Raw genomic sequence first — 24,050 nt, 5'->3', positions numbered from 1 at the left:
GACTATTCCTACAGCCCTCCCTTAACGATTTCTTTCGCAGTAGTGAAAACCATTTTTATCATCATAACTATTCATTTTTCATATCCATACTAATCTTCTGTACTGCATATCCTTTTCATTGGTTCCAATCTGTTAGCGTACAAGTATACAGGTGACTAGAGTTAGCAATTTTAAATAGGCAACAAAAAGGGTGAAGATTTATAGATATTAAAGGAGACAAGTTATAGCTGTGATAATGTGATAAATAATAGATTCTCGATTAAAAAGCACTGTTTTCATGTGTGGCAAGGTTGTATCATAAATGCACAGACTATTTTTTCTGAATTCTCTATTGGTCCAATTCACAGTGCTGGCTGCAACACCTCCGACCCCCCCCCCCCCCCAAAAAAGAGCTGGAAGAGAGACTGAATCCTGTACTGTTGACACCAATCTGAGCAATATTCGCTGTCCAGCCAACAATTCCCACCTTGATCCCCAGCTACTGTCGCCAACACACTTTTTTATTAGGTGCTTATTTTAAGCGTGGAAGCTTTAAATATTGAGTGATGCTAAAGGCTGAAATTTCTTTTCGTATGTTTACAATCTCCGTTCCTTGATTTATACTTGAACAGGTAACGATAAAAAAGGTCTCCTTGCTCCACCATTCGATATTAGATCAGTGCAGCTCAGAAACAAGATGCGACGGCCTATTTCTCAGCTTCACAGAGTGCGATGGGTCCAGTTCCTCAGCATCACGGAATGGGGCGGGCCCAATTCCTTGGAGTCACTCTGCGGCATGGGCTACTTCCTCCGCATCACAAAGCGAGGCGGGACCAGATCCGGTATGTCACCAATGGGACGGGGCCGGTTATTTCGTGTCCCCGTCGGGGGCGGACCGGAACTTAAAAGCGGAGTTAGGCGGAACCTGTTCTTTTGTGTCACGTGACGTGCTGGCGGTTGGTGGTCGCAGTGTATGCGCTGGATTCGCGATCATGGAGGATAGTGGAAGCTCGCGTCCAATGGCAAACCTCGATCACCCGCCTAACAGTCGGCTCTTTCTGGTCATCAGCAAATCGACATCGGAGGAGGTGATCCGAGAAAACTTTTCTTTCTTCGGTGAGATCCAGGACATTTGGGTTGTGCGGGACAAACAGAACAAAGATCACAAGGGCATCGCGTACGTAAAGTTCGCCAAATCGTCGCAGGCCTGTAGAGCGATGGAGGAGATGCACGGCAAGGCCTTGACGGAAGACACCAAACCCATCAAGGTATGTTACAACTGCCACCTTCGTTTCTGCTAAATGCGGAGCTCGCTTTCGACTCTGACCGCACCTGATCATGGGCCCGAGTTAATGAGGTGGGAACCCCCGTGAGACTGTAGCATGTTAATCTGGTTACTAATAGCCTTCTGATCCTTGTTTGTAAGATCTTAAGATTTTATGTTGCAGCCAAAACCAGTTGGACTTAAATTGTTGTAGTCTTGAAAAGTCTTAGACCACAGTTTCGATTCCATTATTTTAGCAAAATCGAAATTATATTTTGAGTAGAGAGAGAGAGAGAGAGAGAGAGAAAAGGCGAGGGATTCATTAACGGTAACAAAGTCTAGAGCTGGATGAACACAGCAGGCCAAGCAGCATCTCGGCACAAAAACTGACGTTTCGGGCTTAGACACTTCATTAGAGAGGGGGATGGGGTGAGGGTTCTGGAATAAATAGGGAGAGATGGGGAGGCGGACCGAAGATGGAGAGAAAAGAAGATAGGTGGGGAGGTAGGGAGGGGATAGGTCAGTCCAGGGAAGACGGACAGGTCAAGGAGGTGGGATGAGGTTAGTAGGTAGGAGATAGAGGTGCAGCTTGGGGTGGGAGGAAGGGATGGGTGAGAGGAAGAACAGGTTAGGGAGGCAGAGACAGGCTGGGTTGGTTTTGGGATGCAGTGGGGGGAGGGGAAGAGCTGGGCTGGTTGTGTGGTGCAGTGGGGGGAGGGGACGAACTGGGCTGGTTTTGGGATGCGGTGGGGGAAGGGGAGATTTGTTTATCTTGGATTCTCCATGCAGTTCCCATTATTTCAGATTCATTAATGGTACATGGCCGAATATGAACCCTGATCGTCCTGAGGAAATGGAAATACCTGATTTAGATAAGCGAGGGTGAATATTTAGAGCATAAGAACTAGGAGCAGAAATAGGCCATCTGGCCCCTCGAGTCTGCCCTGCCATTTAATAAGATCATAGCTGATTTTTTGAGACTCAGCTCCACTTACCTGCCCATTCACCATAACCCTTAATTCCTCTACTGTTCAAAAATTTATCTAACCTTGCCTTAAAAACATTCAGTGAGGTAGCTTCAACCGCTTCACTGGGCAGGGAATTCCACAGATTCATAACCCTTTGGGTGAAGAAGTTCCTCCTGACCTCAGTCCTACATCTGCTTCCCTTTGCTTTGAGGCAATGCCCTCTAGTCCCAATTTCACCTGGCAGAAACAACCTCCCTGCCTCCACTTTATCTTATACCCTTCATAATCTTATATGTTCCTATAAGATCTCCCCTCATTCTCCTGAATTCCAAAACTGCACACAGTGCTCCAGAGGTGTAGCCTCACCAGGACCTTATACAACTGCAGCATTGCCTCCCTATTTTTAAACTCCATCCCTGTAGCAATGGCAGATGAAATTCCATTTGCCTTTTTAATTGTATCAGAGATAATAGTGTGCAGTTTTGGTCTCCTTACTTGAGAAGAGATATACTAGCACTGGAGCAGGTGCAGAGGAGATTCACTTGGTAGATTCCAGAATTGAGAAGGTTGGGTTATGAGGAGAGACAGAGTAGACTGGGATTATACTCATTGGAATTCAGAAGAATGAGGGGAGGTCTTATAGAAACATCTGAGATTTTGAAGGGAATGGGTAAGGTGGAGGCAGGAAGGTTGTTTCCGCATGCAGGTGAGACTAGGACTAGAGAGCATTGCCTCAAAATAAAGGGCAGCAGATGGAGGACTGAGGCCAGGAGGAACTTCTTCACTCAAAGGGTTGTGAATCTGGAATTCCCTGTCCAATGAAGCAGTTGAAGCTACCTCGCTAAATGTTTTTCAGGCAAGGCTAGATAAATTTTTGAACTGTAAAGGAATTGAGGTTTATGGTGAGTGGGCAGGTAAGTGGAGCTGAGTCTCAAAAAAAAATCAGCCATGATCTTAAGTGGATGTTGCTTGGCCTGCTGTGTTAATCCAGCTCTATTTCGTGTTACCTTGCCTTTTTATTACCTGCAGCACCTGCAATCCTACTTTTAGCGATTCATGCACAAGGACACCCCAGTTCCTCTGCGCAGCAGCCTGCTGCAATTTTTTACCATTTAAAACATAGTCCATTTTGCTGTTATTCGTACCAAAATGGATTTCAAACATTTGAAGGTGCAGACCTGTGAAAAGTAACTGTTTATTTCATTACATTAAGTGACGGAAATACTTAGCTGGCCCAGAAAATTTATCTGTGGAACAAGAAAAAAATAACTTGAGTTGAATATAACTTTGCCCAACTAAAGGCGGGTAGAAATAGCATGTCAGCCACCACTCCTTGCCATGGGACCTTGGCAGTTTTCCAACGTTAACATGATCAATGAGTAGTAGAGGGTTTGGGAAGTTTTGCTTTACACTTTTTCTGAACTCAACATTGTGTCTAACAAAAAAAAAGGACCTTGGAAATCTGAAACAAAAACAAATTGCTGGAGAAACTCAGGTCTGGCAGCATCTATGGAGAGAAAGCAGAATTAATGTTTTGAGTTTAGTGACCCTTCTTCTGAACTCGTTCCAGTCAAGGGTTACTGGACTTGAAACACTAATTCTGCTTTCTCTCTACAGATGCTGCCAGACTTGCTGAATTTCTCCAGCAAATTATGCTTTTGATCAAGTCCAGCAATTATAGACTCTGAACTTTGTCCCTCATTTTCATTGTTTTCCTGTGATTCCCTTGCTTGAACACTTTGAATTATTTCTTTGTTTCCTGTTTTTTTTTAACTTGTGGGCTTATCTTCAAGTTTTGCCAGCTTCCTTGTCATACTTCTGTAATTGGATTTAAGTCTGAAATTCTTTGTTGAGACTGGAATTGGTCACTTACAAACTTTGTGTGGAATCTGGTTTGACTGCAGTCCCTTTTATCCAGGCAAGTGGAGACAGGTTCTGAGTGGACCAAAACTTGGCAGTCAGAGTATAATATAGGAAAACGTATAAAGTTTTTTAAAATTTCGGCAGGAAGAATAAACAGCACAATATTGCTTAAATGAAGAACAACTGTGTAACTCCAAGGTGCACAGGGATTTAGGTGTTCTGGTCCATGAGTCACAAGAAGTTAGAACATAGGTACGGCATATAATCAAGGGTAGCGTGAAGCTAACCTTTTATTATGAAAGGAAATGAATAAAAAACTAAGTGTTATGCCTTAGTTGCACAGCATAGTGATGAGACTGCATCTCAAATGCAGTGTGCATTTTTGGCCTCTTACTTGAGGAAGGGTGGAAATGCATTGAAATTGGATCTGGCGAGGTTTGAGGCTGAAGTGCGTTGCGTTATGAAAATAGGTTGGACAGATTTGTCGTCTTTACACTTGAGTTTAACAGAGTGAGGGGTAACTTGAAGTATGTGAGTTCTTGAATAGTCTTGATAAAGCGGACATGGGTAAATTGTTTCCTCTTCTGGATTAGCCCAGAACCAAGGAGCACTGTTTTAAGGGTCACCCTTTCAAGACAGATGAGAATTTTTTTTAAAAAAGAGTTGTGTGACTTTGGAACTCTGTGCTGGAAGTGGAGTAATTTAACGTTAGACTATAAAAATCAAATGTTAGGGTAGATGGAAATATGAAATTTAAAACACAACTATGGTTTTATTGAAAGGCGGAGTATGCCCATTGGGCTGAATAGTCTACTTCTGCTCGTTTTCCGTTTGTTCATGTAAACAAAGCAAAAGCTAATCCTGTCTCAAAGTTCAAAACTAAATATGGAATAGCTTAATCCCCAATTGTTTCCGCAACACATTATTCTAGGAAAATACAGAAAAGCATGAGCCATCTTCCATAATACCTATGCCAATTTTATTTGCCAAACTATATGAAGCTGAAAGTCTACTCACCAGTTAATACATTGAATTATTGTTTGTTCTCTGTCCAAATATATGATTACATTGAGGGGAATTATTAGTTATTCCTGTTGACATTTTCTGCTTCATTATGCTAATTTACCTGATTCTGCAGAGATAAAGCCCACTTCTTCTGAGTAGGTGCCTCAAGGCTCAATAAGGAGGCTCATAATCTGAAGTCCTCTCTTCTGCTTCATACGTAAAGCCATCTTCCTAGGGAGAAGCCACTTCAGTTTGCCACCTTTTAACTTCCTAGCTGCAGAAAATCTGATTGTTAGTAATGCCCTTTACCTTGGCTCTATTCTGGCACCACACATTGGCAGGCTTGCATAAATATCTATCTGAACCCCATCTGTGGAATTTCCTATAATGGTTGCTTTTCTTGGCCTTTGTTCCCTTTATGCAGTCCATTGCCTTTTGGTGCCTTGATCCAGTCTATATTTTTTTCATGATGTTGAGTCTCATCAAAACCCCATGCTGTTTAGCAGATTGAGGTACACCTTGAATTCCTGCATTTCTTCATGCAAGTCTGCATTACCACCCATCTACCCTCTACCTTCCAGCCTGTTGGGGTGGCATCTTCATGGAACATGATGATCTAGTCTCGCCAGGCTCCAGAATCTCCTGGCCTCAGCTTTGCTCAAAATAAGGTGCTAAGATCTGAGAAATGGAACAAGCTCTCACTTCCATCCAGGTTGTTATGATGGGAGGAAGTTATATATTTCATGCTGTATTACTCTATTGTACTTAAATTCTCTTGTGCATATGAAGATATAGGCAGTCTCAGATTTTTAACTGGGCTGTTTGGAAAAGGCATTGAGGGTGTCACAAATTTAATTCCAGATGTGGAATCCATAGGTACAAGTTGTTGTTTTAGCAACAGCTGAATATGTCTCTGTCAAAAAAAGTAAATAACGTACTGCAATAACAAAACAAGTGTTTCATTACAGTTTTTGGTATTGAACTAAAGAATTTTGAGGCTGTTTGGCTCGCCAAGCTGGTTTGTTGTTGAACAACAAACCATCTCGACAAGCCAACCAACCTCAACACCCACTACTCGAGCCACAGATCTACTCCAAAACCTTAGGAATGACTGAGTCATACGGTAAAGAAGAGGCCTTTCAGTCCATCATGTCTATACTGCCAAAATTACTAACTGCACTAGTCCCACTTTCCCACACTAGGCCCTTTAGCAGTTTAAGACAAGGTCAGCGCTTGGAATATCACAAATTTTACAGTACAGAAGGAAGCCATTCAGCCCATCAAATCTGTGCCACTTCTCAAAATCTGTCACTCATTGGTTGCATTCTCCTACTGTTTCCCCATTATCTTGCAAATTGTTTATTTTCAAAAAACCATCTAATTCCCTTTTTAAATGCTTTGATTAAATGTCTCCTCCAGACTTTCTGACTGTGCATTCCTGATCATAATCACTCAATTGTTTTATTACTGATATTAACTTTTTTCTAATAATTACTTGAAATCTGTGCTTTCTCATTCTTAATTCTTTAACATGGGAACATTTTCTCCCTGTATGCTGTCAAAACATCTCTGCTGAAAATCAAGTGATTCCTGAGGCTTTTTCTGCTTTAAAAATATAGGTTGTTTGGAAAAGAATTAAAAGGGAGAACAATTCGTAATTCAAAAATACTCTAATTTTATAGAGAAACATTGTAACAGATGTGTGATCATCGCCCCATCACCACATGAGCTGTTCAGAAAAAGAAATAAACCAACTTAGTACAAATAAAACTTTAAAAATGAGTCTTCCAGCTTTTTTCCACAGAGCTTTCAAATTTATTGCAGTCTGCACTTAGTAAAGGAAATTGTTTTATCGGTACAGCTAATAGAGTGCCATTCCAGTCCTCATTTATAAAACCCCACGTTGTGTTTTGATTATCAATCTGCTTATTGTTTTAAAGTTCTAGATTTAAAAGGCACAGCCTGTGCTTTACAATCTATGGTATTTTAAACAAACTTATTTTTAAATGATAAAACAAAGAACTACAGATGCTGGAATTGTGAACCAAAAGCAGAAATTGCTGGAGAAACTCAGCTGATCTGGCAGAATTTACAGGAAGAAAGCAAAGTTCATGTTTTGAGTCCAATGATCAATAAGTTCTAATGAGTGCTTCTTGAAGTTATCTTGCCACCAGCTTCTCAAGAGCAGATGAATAAATAAAACAAAACATAGATTTTGGGCAGTGTTCTTCCATTGGAAATCTCGATTTCAGTTTAACCATATTCATTAAAATATTCTTTGTTAAAATCTTGCCATTTCTGCATTTTCCATGTGCTATGTTGAAATAGGTGCTCCAAGGACTGGAAGAAATAATAAAAAGAGCAGCTTATATAGAGTTTTATTTTGCAAAAGTCACACACAATTGTTACTTTAAAAAAAATCATTCAGCGATATGAGTATTGCTGACAAGATTGACATTTTATTGCCCATTCAAACCTTCAGTGAGAAGGTGATGATGAGCAGCCTCCTTGAACTGCTACAATACTTAGCACTGTGGGTGCCCCACACCCTCAAGAAGAGATTTCTAGGATCTTGATGCAACAATGTTGGAGGAAAAGCAATGTAGCTCCGAGTCAGGATTGTGAGATACTTGGAAAGAAAGTGCACAGGAACATCACCTGCAAGCTATCGTCCTTTCCCTTCCAACTGGTAGAAATCATGGGTGTGGAAGGCGCTGTTGAAGCAGCCTTGATGAGTTGCTGCAGTGCATCTCATAGATGTTACACACTGCTGTGTGTCAGTTGTGAAGGGAATAAATATTGAATGTTGTGGATAGAGTGCCAACCAAGTAAGCTGCTTTACCCTGATGGTGTTAAGTTTAAGTATTGTTAGAGCATCAACCATCCAGGCAAGTAGAGAGCATTCTTTTACAATCCTCATTTGTGCCTTGTAGAAGCTGGACAGGAATTTGAGAAATAAGGGATGCGTTACCCTGTGCAGAATTCCTGGCCTCTGACCAGCGTTGTAGTCACTGTGTTTAATTGGCTGGTCCAGCTGAGTTTGTGGTCAGTTGTAACACCACATGCACGCACACGCAGGATATTCACAATAGGGAATTCAGTGGCAATGCCACTGAATGTCAGGGTGGTTGAATTCTCTCTTGTTGTATGTAGCCATTGCCTAGCGTTTGTGCGACACAAAGGGTTGAAAGAAATGTAGAAGGGCTTTAAGTGGTTGGGGATTTATTAGTGAGGGGAGGAGACATGTGCTTCCCCAGAATGGTACGTTGCCCCCTGGGTACCAGGGTCAAGAATGTCATGGGATGGCTGCAGGGGAGCGTTTTGGAGACAGTGACCATAACTCTGTTAGATTTAGGACAATTATATTTTTAAAAAATGGGGCCAGGAATAAAAATTCTCATCTAGAGAAGGCTAATTTTACTAAATTAAGATAATTTGTCCAAGTGGACTGGAAGCAATGACTTGCAGATAGAACTGTCAGAGCATTGCGAAGAGTTGAAGGAAAAATAAATAGAGTAAGTACAGGGCAAATATCTTCCTGAAGAGATGTGATCGGACAAAGGTTCGAGAACACTCAATGTCAAACATCTTTAAGGTTATAATGAAGGGGAAAAAAGGGCTAATGACAGACATCAAGGGCTTCATACAGCTGTAGCTGTGTATAAAAAGTGCAGTAGGGAAATGGGAAGCATTGGCAGGTATAATAAAGGAAAGCTCAAATGTTTCTTTATAATGATAACAAGCAAGTGAATAATTGAGTCAGGCCCATTAGGAGCCTTAAATTATGATGCGTGTGTGTGGATGCAGTAATTAAGCACAGTTTTCAATTAATGCAGTCTTCACAATAAAAAAGGACAATGCATTTTTGGACATCAAGGTGGAGAATGGAGAAATATTACAAGAAATTAACATACAGAAGGTACTTGCAGGTTTAGCAACCTTTAAAAATAGATAGATCTGCAGGGCCAGATGTGATGTAACCCAAGCTATTAAGGTAACGGAAGAGACAGGAATCTCGGTGATAATTTTTAAATCCTCTGTGCTTGTAGATGAGGTGCCAGCGAACAGGAGGACTGGTGATAATGTCCCATTATTTAAAAAAAAAAATGGGAGGATGGTGAGACCAGTCAAAGACATTAATGGTAGGAAAGTTATTAGACAGATTAATTGGAGGTAGTCAGCATGGATTTGTTAAGGGACACTCGTGTTTTAATAGATTTGATTAAATCTTTTGAGGAGCCAACAACCAGGAGAATTGATAGATTAATGCATTTGACGTTGTCTACGTGTATGTCAGCAAGGCTTTTGGTAAGGTCCTGCGTGATAGATTGATATGTATGACATGCCCAAGAAGGAGTTTTTGGCAACCAGGGAAAAGTGGCATATTGGACCCCAGACTGCCCGAGAGGAAGAGTATTGAGGGTAATAGTAGAGGGATGGTTCTGTGACTGGAAGTCTGTTTCCAGTGGGGTTCTGCAAGGCCGGGTGATGGGGCCCATGTTTGTGCTGTACATTAATAATTTGGACTTCAGTCTCTTGATCATAACTTCCAGATTTGTGGATGGTGCGATAGTTGGTAGGGTGCTAAACAGTAAGGAGGATGGTTGTGAACGGCAAGAGGAAATCGACAGACTGTACTGCTGGCAGAGCAGTGGCAAATGGATTTCAACCTGGAAAATTGAGGGAAGGCAAAGGATTACACAATGATTGGTAGTACCCTGGAAAGCACTGATGATCAGAAGAACCTCTGTGTCCACAGGTCCTTGAATGTAACAAGATGGGTAGATAAGGTGGTTAAGAAGACCTGTCGGGTATCTGTCTTTATTAGCTGAGACGTAGAAAGTTGGGGAGCTTATGCTGGAACTGGTTAAAATTCTGGTTAGATCACAGGTGGCATACTGATTGCAGTCCTGGTCACCGTTTTATAGGAAGGATGTGATTGAACTAAAGACAGTGCAGCGGAAACTTACCAGGATGCTCTGTGGGCTGGAGGGATTGTTTATGAGGGGGTATTGGATACACTGGGATTGTTTTCCTTGAAACAGTGAAGGTTGAGGTGTGACCTGATAGTGTGCACAATATGACATGTGGCATAGTGAGGATGGATGAGAAGGCGCGTTTTCTATTAGGGGAGGTCAATATCCAAGTTTCAGAGATTTAAGGTAAAAGACGAAGAGAAGAGTTAGGTTGAAGTATAGAGTCATACAGCATGGAAACTGAGCCTTTGGTCCAAACAGCCCATGCCGAACATAATCCCAAACTAAACTAGTCCCACCTTCCTGCTCCTGGACCATATCCCTCCAAATCTCTCCTATTCGTATATCCATCCAAATGTCTTTTTAAACATTGTAATTGTACCTGCGTCTACACTTCATCAGGAAGTTCATTGCACATGTGAACCATCCTCTGTTTCTAAAAAAAAAATGCCTGTGTCTTTTCTCAAATCCTCTTACCTTAAAAAATACGGCCCGTAGTCTTGAAATTCCCCATCTTGGGGAAAAGACAACTTCCATCAGCTGTATCTATATCTCCTTATTTTATAAACTTTGATCAAGTCACCTCTCAACCTCCTACTCTCAAGCTCAGCCTCTAGTGAAAAAAAGTCCCAGCCTTCTCTTATAGCTCAAACCTTCCATACCTAGCAACATCCTGGTAAATCTCTTGAATGTTCACCAGCTTGATAATATCCTTCCCATAACTGAGAAATATTTTCACTCGGAGGATTGAGGGGGTCAGGAACTTTGTAATTTTGTGGTTGTCATAACATTTAAGCAATATTTAGATATTTGCACATTGTTACAGCTTTCAAGGCTATGAGCCAGGGACTGGAAACCAGAAATAGTGCAGTCAGATCTTTGCTAATCAGTGTGGATATGATGGGCTGAATCCCCTCCTATGCTGTAAACATCTGTGAGCTCAAGCTTGGATATTGGAACAGGACTGCTCCAGTATCTGAGGAATATTGAATGGTGCTGAACGTTGCACAATCGTCAACAAGCCGTCCCACTCTTTGGACCTTATGGACCAAATGTCATTGAGCAGATGCAAGTACTCTAATATTTGGAATGTATGTACTTGCCAGGCTGTAGATTCCAGTAAATTATCTCTTTCCAGCCAGGATGTGTCGGTTCTTCAAGGATAATGGGAACTGCAGATGCTGGAGAATCCAAAATAATCCAAGTGTGGAGCTGGATGAACACAACAGGCCAAACAGTATCTTAGGAGCACAAAAGCTGACGTTGGTTCTTCTGTGTTTTAATACAGAGTAAAAAAATAGCTGTAACTTGAGCCTAATCGTTATAAGCTTTTAATTCCAGAGTTATGTTACATAAATACACTTCTAAACTCAACACAGATTCAGTCTGCTCCAAAATGTAGGAACGTAAGGGAATCCCCAATTAATGCATATCACATGAATACAGTTTAACACTGAATTTAATACATGGTTACCGGAATCAATCCTTCCATCTGCCTTTGGGGTGTGTTATAACATGACAGAAGAAATTGCTTAAAAATAATTAGTGACAGGGCCTTGTGCAGGATAGATTGAGCCAGAAAACTCTGGTTCAAGTTTCACCTAACCCAGATGTGCATCGTAGCATGTCCATTTCAAACAAATATACGTGGGTCAGTGTCTATTCACTTCTGGACTGCTCACACATAGGTGTACACTCAGGTCTGAGGTTAAGAAACTATAAATTGAATAGATACACACACTTGTACAGTACAGAAAAACTAAGGGCTTTCCAGCATCGTAACAAGCTCAGAGTAGAACGCTCCTACAACATTACACAAGCCAAAACCCTACAACAGCTAAGGACAAAATGGAAAGCACAGGGAGGAAACCTCTGAGCACGCAAAGGAAACTTCAGGGCATAGTGATTTTAAAGGTATAGTAACATTTTACAATAAAGCATTATGGAATTTTTAGATGTTCAGACTTAGACCTTTTGTTGAATAAAGATTTGAAATAAGTTCAAAAAATAAATTTAATGTGAACTATCTCTTTGCTAGATTGCTGGATTTAGGAAAAAAACTGAGGCGTTCTGTAACAACAAACAAATTACTAATGTCGTATTTCTTCAAATGAACAGCACTACATCATTGCAATTACACAATTTGCTATTCTAATCTTAGTGACGTAAAATCTTAATTTAGCAACATATTGAATGCAACAAAGTACATGAAATCCCAGTGTCAGAGAATGCCATCCGTTTAGGGACTGAAAATAGAACTTAGTGCATTTATTGAGTCTAATTTCACACTCTCTGCTAGAACTAAAAACCTTCACTAACTAATCTTGAGGGTTCTTGATCAAATTGTTGTTTTCAAAGGGGAGTAGTAACTGCAGAATTATAAGGGTGGATAGATTTCTGATCCAAGTAAAACTGTATATAATCTGTCCATTTTAACCAAAGTTCCTGTGTGCATTCCTGACATTCCCAAAAATAATTCCTTAGCCTCAGTTATCAGAATTGCAAGTTAAATAGCTCTCTGATGTTGTTTTGGTGAAAGGTTGGGAGGCTTTTTAGTGTCAGCATTTTAACTGGTTTGTTTGTGGTCTACACAGTTATGTATTTGCATGCTTTCCTAATTCTCAAATAATTTAGTGATACACTGGGTTATTGATTGGCCGAACTCTTTTCTGTTAAGCCTACAAGTGTTGATTAGTTACTTATGGTATATGACACTGCTGTGTATCATTATTTCAAATATAACAGGATATTCATATCAAATTCACTACTTCCATGGAATCATGGGGATTGTATGATGTGGAAGCAGGCCATTCAACCTGATCCACACTGACCCTCCAAACAACAGTATTCTACTCAGACCGACTCCCCTGCCCCTACCCCTGTAACCCTGCATTTCCTATGGCCATTCCACCTAACCTGCAAATCATTGGACTGTGGAAGGAAACTGGAGCACCCAGGGGAAACCCACACAGACACAGGGAAAATTTCCAAACTCCAAACAGCTGTCCCAATGGTGGAATCAAACTCTGCTCCCTGACACTGAGACAGCAGTACTAACTAGTTAGCATTGTGCTTTGTGTAGGTGCAAAAATTGTTGGTGAACTAATGATTAATGAAATAATGGGCCTGATTTGCTGAGGAGTGACAATTTTTTTAAAGAAAAGAAGGGAGCTCCACATTTCTGAGAACATTCCACTCAGGGCTCCCTACAAAATGTGGAGCTGCAATTCCATTCTGATAGTTTTTTTGCAGCACAGAAGGTGCAAGGCACTCCATTTTCACAGCAGTCAGCTGCTCCAAGTTTAGGTGTTGAGAGCCGGATTGCCCAGCTGCTGTAAGGCAGTAAGTACATAAAGTATGATGTTAAAGTGCTTGGAAAGGAATGGATGTGGTCGGGTGCCAGATGGCTAAGTGAATTGGGTACCCACTGGTGAGGGATTTCTGTGCTGACGTATTGACATATGAGTAGGGGATAGGGTGCCAGGAAGGAAGGTAAGTAGAATGCCTGATGGGAAGGTGATAAGGTCCCTGACAGCTCTGATACTATGTGGGTAGGATCCAACTTAGCAAGATAAGTGGTGCAGTGCGTAGGGTAGGTTAAATAAGATGGAAGAAATTTGTTCCTGTTGGGGTCCAGTGGTCTGGGGGAAATTGTCTTCCCCCCCCAACTTTTCCTGCTGTTGTGTGGACCTCTGAATTCTATGCCCGACAGTAACCTCTGGAACCTGCTGTCTGTGTATACACTTTTTTTGTGTGCAAGGACACTCCAAATTAATGTCTTATCTACAGGGGTGTTAGGCTAGATCAGTAGGAAGTGTGTGCATGTGAGTTGGAAGCATTGTCAGGTGAATCAATGTGAGGTATAGTGGTGAGTGTGGCAACAAATATCAGGTTCATTTAATAATTACTCAGGAGTTATGACTTTGTATGTAATACTCAAGTTTTTCTGAGTAACTATTTTACTTTCACTGGAACCCTCAAGGTTTCTGATTTTAAATGGAGACTTTGGCGGCTTCTCAGCCTAGGGGAATTGCCCAGCAAAAAATTCAGTTGCTTAGGCAGTTCCTTCAGAGTGTGCTACAGTGGGGATTCTGAAGAGTTCTTGTGCGCAATTCATATCTGCATTGAAATAATGCCTTTCTGACCAGTGCAAAATCCAGGCCAAAGCTTATAATGAAAATCACTCTAACAAAATACATGCCATGAGTTTCAATTTGCCACATATTGTAGCTCACCTTGCACTATTCACCTTAATGTAATTTGAAGAAATAACCAATTTAACCATTAGCCTCCCCACTGCATATCTCAAATTTGCTAAGTTAATAAACATAAATGGCTATAAATTCAGATTATGGTGATGCTATTAATGAAATTTATTAACAGTCTTAACAAACCAACACACTCAGTACCCAAAGGAAATTTAATAATATGTAGTATTTCCACTGGTAAGTTTTTTTTTCTGACAGATTTGTTATTAACATTTCAATCCACATTTCTTTTTCTGACTAAACCATAATATTTTTCATCATGTAATTTTTTTCTGTATTATATCTTACATGTTCTTCTGTCTGCCTGTATTGTTAAATTGAATTGAACCAGTAATTTGCGGTCCCACGTCATCCATTGATGTTGTTGCACCAATATCCATTTGCTTTTCCAATACAAGATTTAAAAAATAGAGTTACAGGTAATTCTCCTATAACACCATAGTTTGCAATCTTGTGTGACTGTGCAGTATAGAAGATCGCAGTAGAAAATCGCATTGTAGGGAAATCAGTCTCAAAAATTGCTTTTCCTGCAAAACACAAAATTCACATCTTCCAAATAGTGTTCGCTTTTCATCAATCCCATTACACCCACTTCGCGTTAATGAAGCACATGCTATTGCAGAAGTACCTGTACAGTGTTTGTTGTGATATATGCAGGCCTGACTATTTGTGAGGAATAGTATTTTAGGAGTTGCCTAAAGCTTGTTTCTTGAAAAAAAAACAGGTCTTCATTGCACAGTCTAGAGGATCTGGCAGCCACCGTGATGTTGAAGATGAAGAGTTGACGAGAATTTTTGTCATGATTCCAAAATCCTATACAGAAGATGATCTGAGGGAAAACTTTAAGGTAGATTTGTACATTCGTTATCCTCTTTCTTGACCCCAGGACTTTCTAATGAATTCTTAATTTCAAAACAAATCTGAATTTTCTCTTGGGGACAATTTTTGACAGCCCCCGTCACAGACGACAATTTCTTGTGAACGGTATCAATGAGAAGTAACATTTGGAATGCTTTCACAGATTATATTTGCGGTGATGTGTGAATGGTGGGGATTAGAGAGTAGAAAATGGGGGGTACTGGGTTAAATAAATTTAAGCAGAGCATGGGAAAAAGCAGAAGTGAAGTCTTTGAATGGCTAGAAGCAAGGGGAAAGCTGAGGAAGGATAGGGTTTAAGCAGGTCTCTACCTTATCTCTCATCTTGGGTTTACATTATATTAGTAACACATACTCATACCCGAACATCACCCAAGTGACACCTTGTTAAGCCGAAAGTTAAAGGAAGATCTTAAAAGACTAAGATGGATGTGCACAAGTAATTGTAAGATGATTCATGATGTTCTATGCAGTTTTATAAACTTAAATATTTTGGGTATGATACATTTTTCTTTCAGTAAATGCAAATTGCTTATGGGACAGTAATTAGTATCTTTTATGGTTGTTGCTAGTCAGGCAACTTTTCTTGTCAGGTTATTTTATATTAGTCCAATAGTTATACCTTGCCTTGTGATGGCTTGATTCTTGTTACGACTAGGGGATTACATTGTAGTCACTAAGGGGTGGCACAGTAGTTAGCACTGCTGCCTCCCAGCACTAGGGACCTGGGTTTGATTCCAACCTCGGGCGACTGTCTGTGTGGAGTTTGTACATTCTCCTGTGTCTGGTTTGGTTTCTTCTGAGTGTTCCGGTTTCCCCCCTCAGTCTGAAGATGTGTAGGTTAGGTTGATTGGCTATGCTAAATTGCCAATTGGTGTCTTGGGTAGGAAATGCCGGGATAGGGTCAGCGTTGTGTCTGGGTGGGATGCTCTTTGGAGCGTCAATGTTACTTCGATGGGCCAAATGGCCTGTTTCCCCATCGTTTGGATTCTGATTCTATATTTGAGAGATTTTGATAGATTTTTAGGTAAAGAGATATAGGAATAATTCAACAAGGTGGAGTGAAGGTTGACGACTACCAAGATCTTTTTGAATAGTGAGGAAGGCTCAAAGAGTCTAATTCTTCTTTCTTATGTGATATATGTATTTTGTGGTTCTATCAACTTTGATAAATTGCTTTATTTTGGTCAGCTGACACTATTGTAACATGATATTGTTGCAAATACACTTGCTGGGATTTTACTGGCCCATTGATTTGGTGTAATCCTGTGTGGCTGTGTCAGTTACTGAATGGCACAAAGGGCTGTGGCTTGGCTGCTCACTGGGAGCCAGTGACCAATATAAATAAAGAATCAATTGATGTCCATTTACTGAGCAGACTCTTGTGATGTGGATAGACTGACATTTACATGGGTGTGACCTCCAAAGGGCCTCCCAGAATTGGGACGATGCCTTTTATTTCCAGGTGCCCCATGGCTGAAGCAGTAGTGTCCAGCAGCAACAGCACTGAGATCAATGCTGAAGTCTTAGATCTCTGAATATTGGGGCCTTCTGATTTACCCTGATAAACCTTTCATCTTGCCTCTGCCTCAAAATGGTGGCACCCTCTTGCTCACCTTGCAACGTTAATATTGGCCATCTCTTCTGTTAGTGCTGCCAAGCTGCTGGTCTTCTCATTGCATCTGCAGTGTGGAGAATCAGCTGGTCTGCCATATTTGAATAGCAACCCCTTAATCCGTCATCACCAGGAAGATTGTTGCTATGGTTCTGCTGCCCTTCAGACAAGTTTGGGGTCTCCATGTGGTCCCATGTCAAAATGTGGCCCGTGCCTAAGCATCTGAGCACCATTCCATCGCTTTAAAGTCAGTGTTAGCAAGAAGTAGGTAAGAGTCTAAAGATAAAAACCTTCGGTTATAAATTTAGACCAAAATGTGAGGTTAAAAACACAAAATAGGAGCAGGAGTAGCCATTTAACCCCTCAAGCCTGTCATGCTAGTCAAACAGATCATGACTGATCTGCCATACGCCTCAACTCCTGTAACGTGCTAACCCTTCCTATCCTAGAACTTGCTGATATTTCAAAAAATTATCTACCTCCTGTTTCGTTACTTTGTGATCTAGTCTCCAGAACAACCTCTGGAAATAGAGAATTCCAGATGTACACAACCCAAATTTCTTTGCTTTGCAGTTTTATATGAATGCTCCCTAGATTGAGATTCCCCACTACAAGAAACATCTTCACAAATCTATCCTGCCAAACTCACTCAGAATCTTGCTTTTTTTCAATAAAATCATTCCTCATTCTTCTACACACTAATAAATAAAGGCCCAATGTGGTTAGCCATTCCACCATCCCCAGGATTCAGTGAGTCTCTTTTGAGCTCCATTGGATGCCATGGTTATCTTTTTTAAAAATATTGGTACCAAAACAGTACACAATATTCCAGGTGCAGTTTCAGTAACACCCTGTACAGTTGTAAGATTTTCCTATTTTAAAATAGTAACCACCAATCCCCCACCCCAATCGATAATGACCAAAATTCCATTTGCTGTCTTAATTATTTGAGGCACTTGCATGCTAACACTTTGTTTTATGGATGTGAGTTTGCTCGCTGAGCTGGAAGGTTAGTTTTCAGACGTTTCGTCACCATTCTAGGTAACATCATCAGTGAGCCTCTGACGAAGCGCTGGTGTTATGTCCCGCTTTCTATTTTACCTAGAATAGTGATGAAACGTCTGAAAACTAACCTTCCAGCTCAGCGAGCAAACTCCCATCCAGAGCCTCAACCTGAGCTACAAATCTTCTCAATTTTGTTTTGTGTGAGGACTCCTCGACCCCCTCTATGCTTCTCTAAATAATAGTCTGCTTTTTAATCCTTACTAACAGAGTGTAAACTCACATTTTACTCCATTAAACTTCATCATCAGTTAAGTTTCTAATCACGCACCCAACTCATCTAAAACCTGCTTGCAGATTCCTTATGTCTTCACGCCTCTTTTTGTATCTTCAGCAATTTTGGATACATTACGCTCTATCCCCTCCTCTAAATGTAATGTAGTCAGTAAATATTTGAGGCCCTAGGACCTGATCCTTCTGTTTCTCCAGTAGTTACATCTTTCCAGTCCTGACTCTGACGTCTGTGCATTAACCAATATTAAATCTGTAGTAATACATTACTCCTGATATTTTGATTTGGTGCCTTGGGCAATAATCTTTTAAATATAACCTTATTCAATATCTGCTGGAAATCCAAATACTCTGCCTCTGCTGGCTTTCCTTTATTGACTTTGCTTGTTTTATCCTTCAAGGACTGTAGCAAACTTCTTTAACATGATTTCACTTTCACAAGCCATGTTGACTCTTATCAACAATTTTAAAAATAGTGCCGGTTAGTAATATTTCACTTTTTAAGATATTGTCCAATAGTAATCGAGATTATTTATCTTCTATATTTTAAGATCTATACAATACAAATAATGGCTGTTTATAGATGGCAAGTAATTTCTATAACAAAATATTGAATTTTAACCTGAGTTTTCATTTATCTATATTAGGAATTTGGAGATATTGAATATTGTAGTGTTATCAAGAACAAGGGCACAGGAGAGAGCAAAGGCTTTGGCTATGTGAGGTTTCTGAAACCATCTCAGGCTGCTCAGGCCATTGAAAACTGCGAACGATGTAAGACTTGTTTACAAAACTGTAGACTTTTGAAAATAGCTCTCAGTAACAGGAGAGAGGTATGCTAGAATTATTTGGGGATATTTCTGAATATGTTAACTGTATAACTGAACAGAATATTTGTGTATTTATACATACATTTTTATTGAATATTTTGTCATTGTCCATTTTTGAGCTTGAGTTAAAAGCAGACATTAAACCATTTCCAAAAGCTAGCCATTGACTATGATGGTAAAATGGAATTTTATACTGTGGTAGCTGTGGCATTTTAGCCACAGACCACGATATTTTAATGAAGGCCCATTATAAAAGCTATCTGTTATATCTGATCAGTTATTTCTGTACAGGTTTTGGGGTAGTTTGTGCACCCAGCACAAAACATAAGCCTGGCTGGTGTGATCTGCACACTCATATTTTGGCGAAAAGAGCGAAAGCATGTTTTTATCAAATACTCAATAAAGTTTAGTCCCGCTTCAGTAAGTGTCAAATATAAAAGCACTAGCAAAAATTAGTGATGGAAAAATGGTTATTGTTAAGACTATTGTAAAATCAGCACTTGTAGGTTTATATTTTGAATAGCTCTAGATCTAGTATCGTTTAATGTCATTAGATAATTGCATTAGTTTGAAAGCCTGTGCTGTGGATCCTGAGACAAAGGCTTCTTTTTTTGAAAATGGATCATTTGAAGTTTTGGGAAGGAACTGTGCATCATAATGTCCATTATTTGGACAGTATTTCAATTTAGAAAAAGAGAATTATTGTTACCACTTGGCAATTTGTGGCAGATGCATCACTCAAACAACTATAGACATCTATAAAGTTAAAATTTAAATTCATCCCACATTTTTAATAATTCTTAATATCTAATAGGTGATTTTGTAAGTGTATTAAAAAATAGTTAACACATCTCCTAGTGCTCTATTTCTGTAAGGCCATTGTAGATGGCGGCATGTCAGCTCAGCAAATATTAGAACTGTAATAAGCAACTATCAAATTGTAGCTAAAATGTAAAATATCATTAGGCAATGGGACTGTGATTTGTGGCAAATCACATTTGGCTCCGAATCTATGGGTGTGGTAGTTAAATTACTTAAACTGTAATGTTGCAATTCAGTTACCATCTTTCTGTCGTATTGTGACAGATTTCCTTACATTTGTTGTAAAACACTATAGCCAAAGAAAATTGACAGCAAAAACAATCCAACATACTGTAATGGCAGATAAAACCAAATGAGAAGTTGCCTTTGTTTACAGTAAATGGACAAATTAGCTCATTTGTCTCCTGCTTAAAATAATAATGCATCTCTGCATTTTGTGTAGCTTTTAAGGCAATTCTTGCTGAACCAAGAAACAAACCTGCATACTCTGAGAATGATTACATGAGTGGAACTAGACAAGATCCTTTGCCTTATGGATCAGGATATGATCCTCCCCGAGGTCAAACTGTGTTTCCGTTGGGTAAGTGTACAGAGTTAAGCAGAAATTTAGATGGTAAGAAATATGAAATGGTTAAAGCGCACCTGATGTGGATGTAATGCATGCTTAAACTTGTATTAATAAATTGTTTTGAAGTTGATATGACTGCTTTAAAACTTGCCATGCAGTATACAGAGAGCTGAAATTCAGCATTGCAAAAATTGCTTCAAAACAGGCTTTGGTATTATAAATAAGGTAGAAGTGAATTTTATTAAAATTCTTCTTTGCTTTGGAATAGAGAAAATGATTAACCCCCTCAAAAATAATGCAGAGTATATGCTTAAATTGTGAGATAATAAAATGTGAGGCTGGACGAACACAGCAGGCCAAGCAGCATCTCAGGAGCACAAAAGCTGACGTTTCGGGCCTAGACCCTTCATCAGGATGAAGGATCTAGGCCCGAAAAGTCAGCTTTTGTGCTCCTGAGATGCTGCTTGGCCTGCTGTGTTCGTCCAGCCTCACATTTTATTATCTTGGAATCTCCAGCATCTGCAGTTCCCATCATCTCTGATGCTTAAATTGTGGTTGTATCTTGATAATGATTGTCTATTGTTTCTTTTATCATCCTCACAGCTGATTCATCCCTGTCCAGTTAGAATTTCAATTCTCCTCTTTGATAATTGTATTGAAATATTTCAATAATTTGCATCATTCCACTTATTCGCTAAATTTGTAGTTTTTTCTAAATTAAGTGTAACGTATAGAAAGCCACATACGGTGATTTATGCTATTAGTGGTGGTGTGCCAAATTATCTGCTAATTTTTTCTTTTGGTTTTTATTTTTAATTATGTGCTGATACAGGTGAATTCACCAACTTTGGAACAAGTGAAATGAGAGGTGGTGAAATGAGAGCTGAAATTAGAAATGAAATGAGAGGTGGAGAAAATATATCTGCATGTCTTTCAGTATCTACTAGAGGAATGCTCTCTCATGAACAAGTTTATAGTCTGTTTGATATTATCCCAGGACTGGAATATTGTGAAATTCAGCGAGATCCCTTTATGGGTTATGGCAAAGGCGAGTACTGTTGAACTTAATAGATAAAACAAATAATTGACAGCTGTCCTTTAAACTAATTTCCACATTCTGTTCATTCCTCCTAGAGCATGCACGCTTTCTTGGGATTATTTATTATACTCTGAACTTATTCTCCCATTCCACCACCAGCGCCTCCATGCATAACACCCCCCCCCCCCCCCCCATGTGTTAAAATCCCACATGTTCCGTTCGAAATTCAGAAAATATCAACAGTTTGATTTTCTTTATGTTGGATTGGAATCAAACCTTCTTTAGTGTAGAAGATGTATTCTTTTGCCCATTTCAACTTGTGCATCAAGTTATGCATAAATATTATTGGGATAGGATATTTTATGTGAGATATTTTCATGGAAAATCTTTTGTTCAGGAAAAGCACAACTGCTTTTCACTAGTGGCAGTACTCTTTCATATCCAAATTCTTTTGTCTAAAGTCTGATGTTGGTTTAGGTATTTGGCCAGTTCATATCACATCACAATAGAATTTTACTTCAAACAGTTTTTGTTTGTTTCCAAAAAAATAGTCAGAACTTGGGAGTGCAGTACTAATGGCCATTAGCATTTTGGCTTTCTGTGCATTCGTTGAGTTGATAAATGTGTATTTACAGAATCTGGCAAAAATATGAAACTCTGCATGTGTGTTTTTTTGAAACTCTAATAAATACCTCAGGCACAAAAAATAATATGCTCCCCTACTGGAACTCTGATCAGCAATAAATAAGAATGCACAGTGTGTTGGTCTAAATCTGACAAAGGATTAAATGGGGGTGGACCAGGATTTGGTCATGAAATCATGCAACACTATCCACAGATCCCCTGATTTGAATTCAAGACAAAATGTTTTCAAAAAATAATTGAAAGCTGAAGAAACTGAACAATTTCTTGTTGAAATTTTGGAAGTCTCACTATAATGCTCCAAATTTAAATGTGCTTCAGTTACTATCTTATTTGTAGTAACTCAAAAGCAAGTAAGCCAGTTTAGGATTTAAAACAAGAACTGGCAAAACATTTCACTTTGACATGTTTATATCTGCATTCTGATAGCTCAGGATTAAAGGAATGCATTTATCAAAAAAGTCCCTGTTATTTACTGTTCGTATTTTGTATCAGACGATATGTGGTGCGTAACTTGTGTTGCCTCATCATACTGTAAGCATGAAGTTGAAGGCCTCTCTTACCTGTAGGTGACAGTCGTAAATATTGTCATTGTTTACAGCAAAGCATGAAAGATATTGTTGTAACAGAATATGATTTGAAAATTAGAATTTCTATGTTTATTTAAAACTATAATTTACTATTGGATTGGCAATTCTGCAGGAATTTCCTTGAGAGAGAAGTCCTTATGAAGTGTTTCTCCAGTAGCTTGTCTTCTTTGAAAATTACAGAATAAAATATTTGTTGTTTAAGTGCATCATCTGTTCAAGTTTTTTTTTGTGGAGAAAATGAAATTGGGTTCTTGCATGTATAAGAGAACAGCTAAATGTGGGATAATTTCTTAACCCAGAAGTACTGAGTACTGATGTCTACAGAATTTTGTTTTAGGTTATGCTGTTGTTCGGTACAACAATGTGGCATCAGCAGTATATGCCAAAGAAAAGCTTCATGGATTTGAGTATCCACCTGGTAATCGACTTGGAGTAAGTTACATTGAAAGTGATTCTGGTGATAGACGACCAAAGTAAGTATGTTTCAGAATCCTGTTGAAAGCTGACCTGAGTACTTTTTTGTTTTTCACCTTCTAACTAGTGCTTACTGAAATAATTGTTCCAGTCATTGTTTCCTTATTCTGTTTTAGCCCAGTTGGAATGATGGCCTTACAACTTGTGGCGGCTCAGATGATGACACTGGCCTGTAATAGTCCTGTTGGTCAACAGATAATTCCAGCTTCACCAGTGAGTACAAAACATTGGATTTTTCTTTCTATTTTTAAGGTTGGTTCTCTTTTGGATTGTAAGATACTTATTTTTTTAAAAAATCACTGGTTGTAAATATTGCAGGTCAGATTCCCTGTATTCCGTATTCTGTGTAGCACTGCGCTGCAATTATTGCAAAACAAAACTGATTTATTGAAATCTGTTGAAACTCTTCCATCACCAGAAGTTTATTGAAGAGAGGAGGAGTTTAATGTTGGTTATTTGCTTATATAAAAGTATGATCTATACTTTGTATTTGAGGTCTGTGTTTTATTTTTAATTACATGTGTGACGTTTTTCTGTTAATGCCATTTTATCTGATGTTAGGCACTACTGACTTTGGGGAATTGAGAATTCATATGTGACAAATGACAAAAAGAAAATGGGTAATAGATTCTGTTACATGAAAGGTGATCTGTGTAATTCTATTTGTTACTGCAAAGCTAGAATGACAAGTGATCATTCAGTACTTAGGTTGCAGGCCAGTGGTTGCAAAGGAAATATTTATGGAAAGTATGTTTTCCTTTGTATTGTTTCAGTTTCTTGAAGGTTTTTTTGTGCTAAAATTGCATGTAGCTAAAACCATATGTCCCGATCCCACAATGGATAGTCAGTCATTTGATTTCAACTTGTACATATTATTTTGCTATAGATGTTTCACATGTAATGCAGCAGACTTTACTGGTGCTGTACACTTTGCATTGAAATTAGTTATTTAAAAACCCTTTGTTCTGCAACAAAGGC

The 24,050-nt window shown here is 39.3% G+C and overlaps 1 protein-coding gene across 7 annotated transcripts in view; it reads left to right on the top strand.

Annotated features, from left to right (window-relative positions):
• The first annotated feature begins 895 nt into the window (after positions 1-895).
• The window catches only part of rbm45 (RNA binding motif protein 45), a 95,021-nt gene continuing 71,866 nt past the window's right edge, over positions 896-24,050 (top strand). For 6 of the 7 annotated variants that reach the window (XR_009445939.1, XR_009445938.1, XR_009445940.1 and 3 more), the window contains exons 1-7: positions 896-1,247; positions 15,048-15,170; positions 18,755-18,881; positions 20,202-20,339; positions 21,160-21,375; positions 22,936-23,071; positions 23,189-23,285. Coding sequence is in view for 1 of the 7 variants with exons in the window: in XM_048533968.2 (XP_048389925.1) it covers positions 972-1,247; positions 15,048-15,170; positions 18,755-18,881; positions 20,202-20,339; positions 21,160-21,375; positions 22,936-23,071; positions 23,189-23,285 (1,113 nt within the window). In the remaining 6 variants the exon portion in view is untranslated. The remainder of the gene's footprint in view (positions 1,248-15,047; positions 15,171-18,754; positions 18,882-20,201; positions 20,340-21,159; positions 21,376-22,935; positions 23,072-23,188; positions 23,286-24,050) is intronic. The other variant, XM_048533968.2, reaches the window with a different exon arrangement.

Source organism: Stegostoma tigrinum, chromosome 7, assembly GCF_030684315.1.
Source record: "Stegostoma tigrinum isolate sSteTig4 chromosome 7, sSteTig4.hap1, whole genome shotgun sequence".
Taxonomy (NCBI): Eukaryota; Metazoa; Chordata; class Chondrichthyes; order Orectolobiformes; family Stegostomatidae; genus Stegostoma; species Stegostoma tigrinum.
Note: the sequence above shows the minus strand (reverse complement) of the source record. Positions and strands in the feature narration are given on the sequence as shown.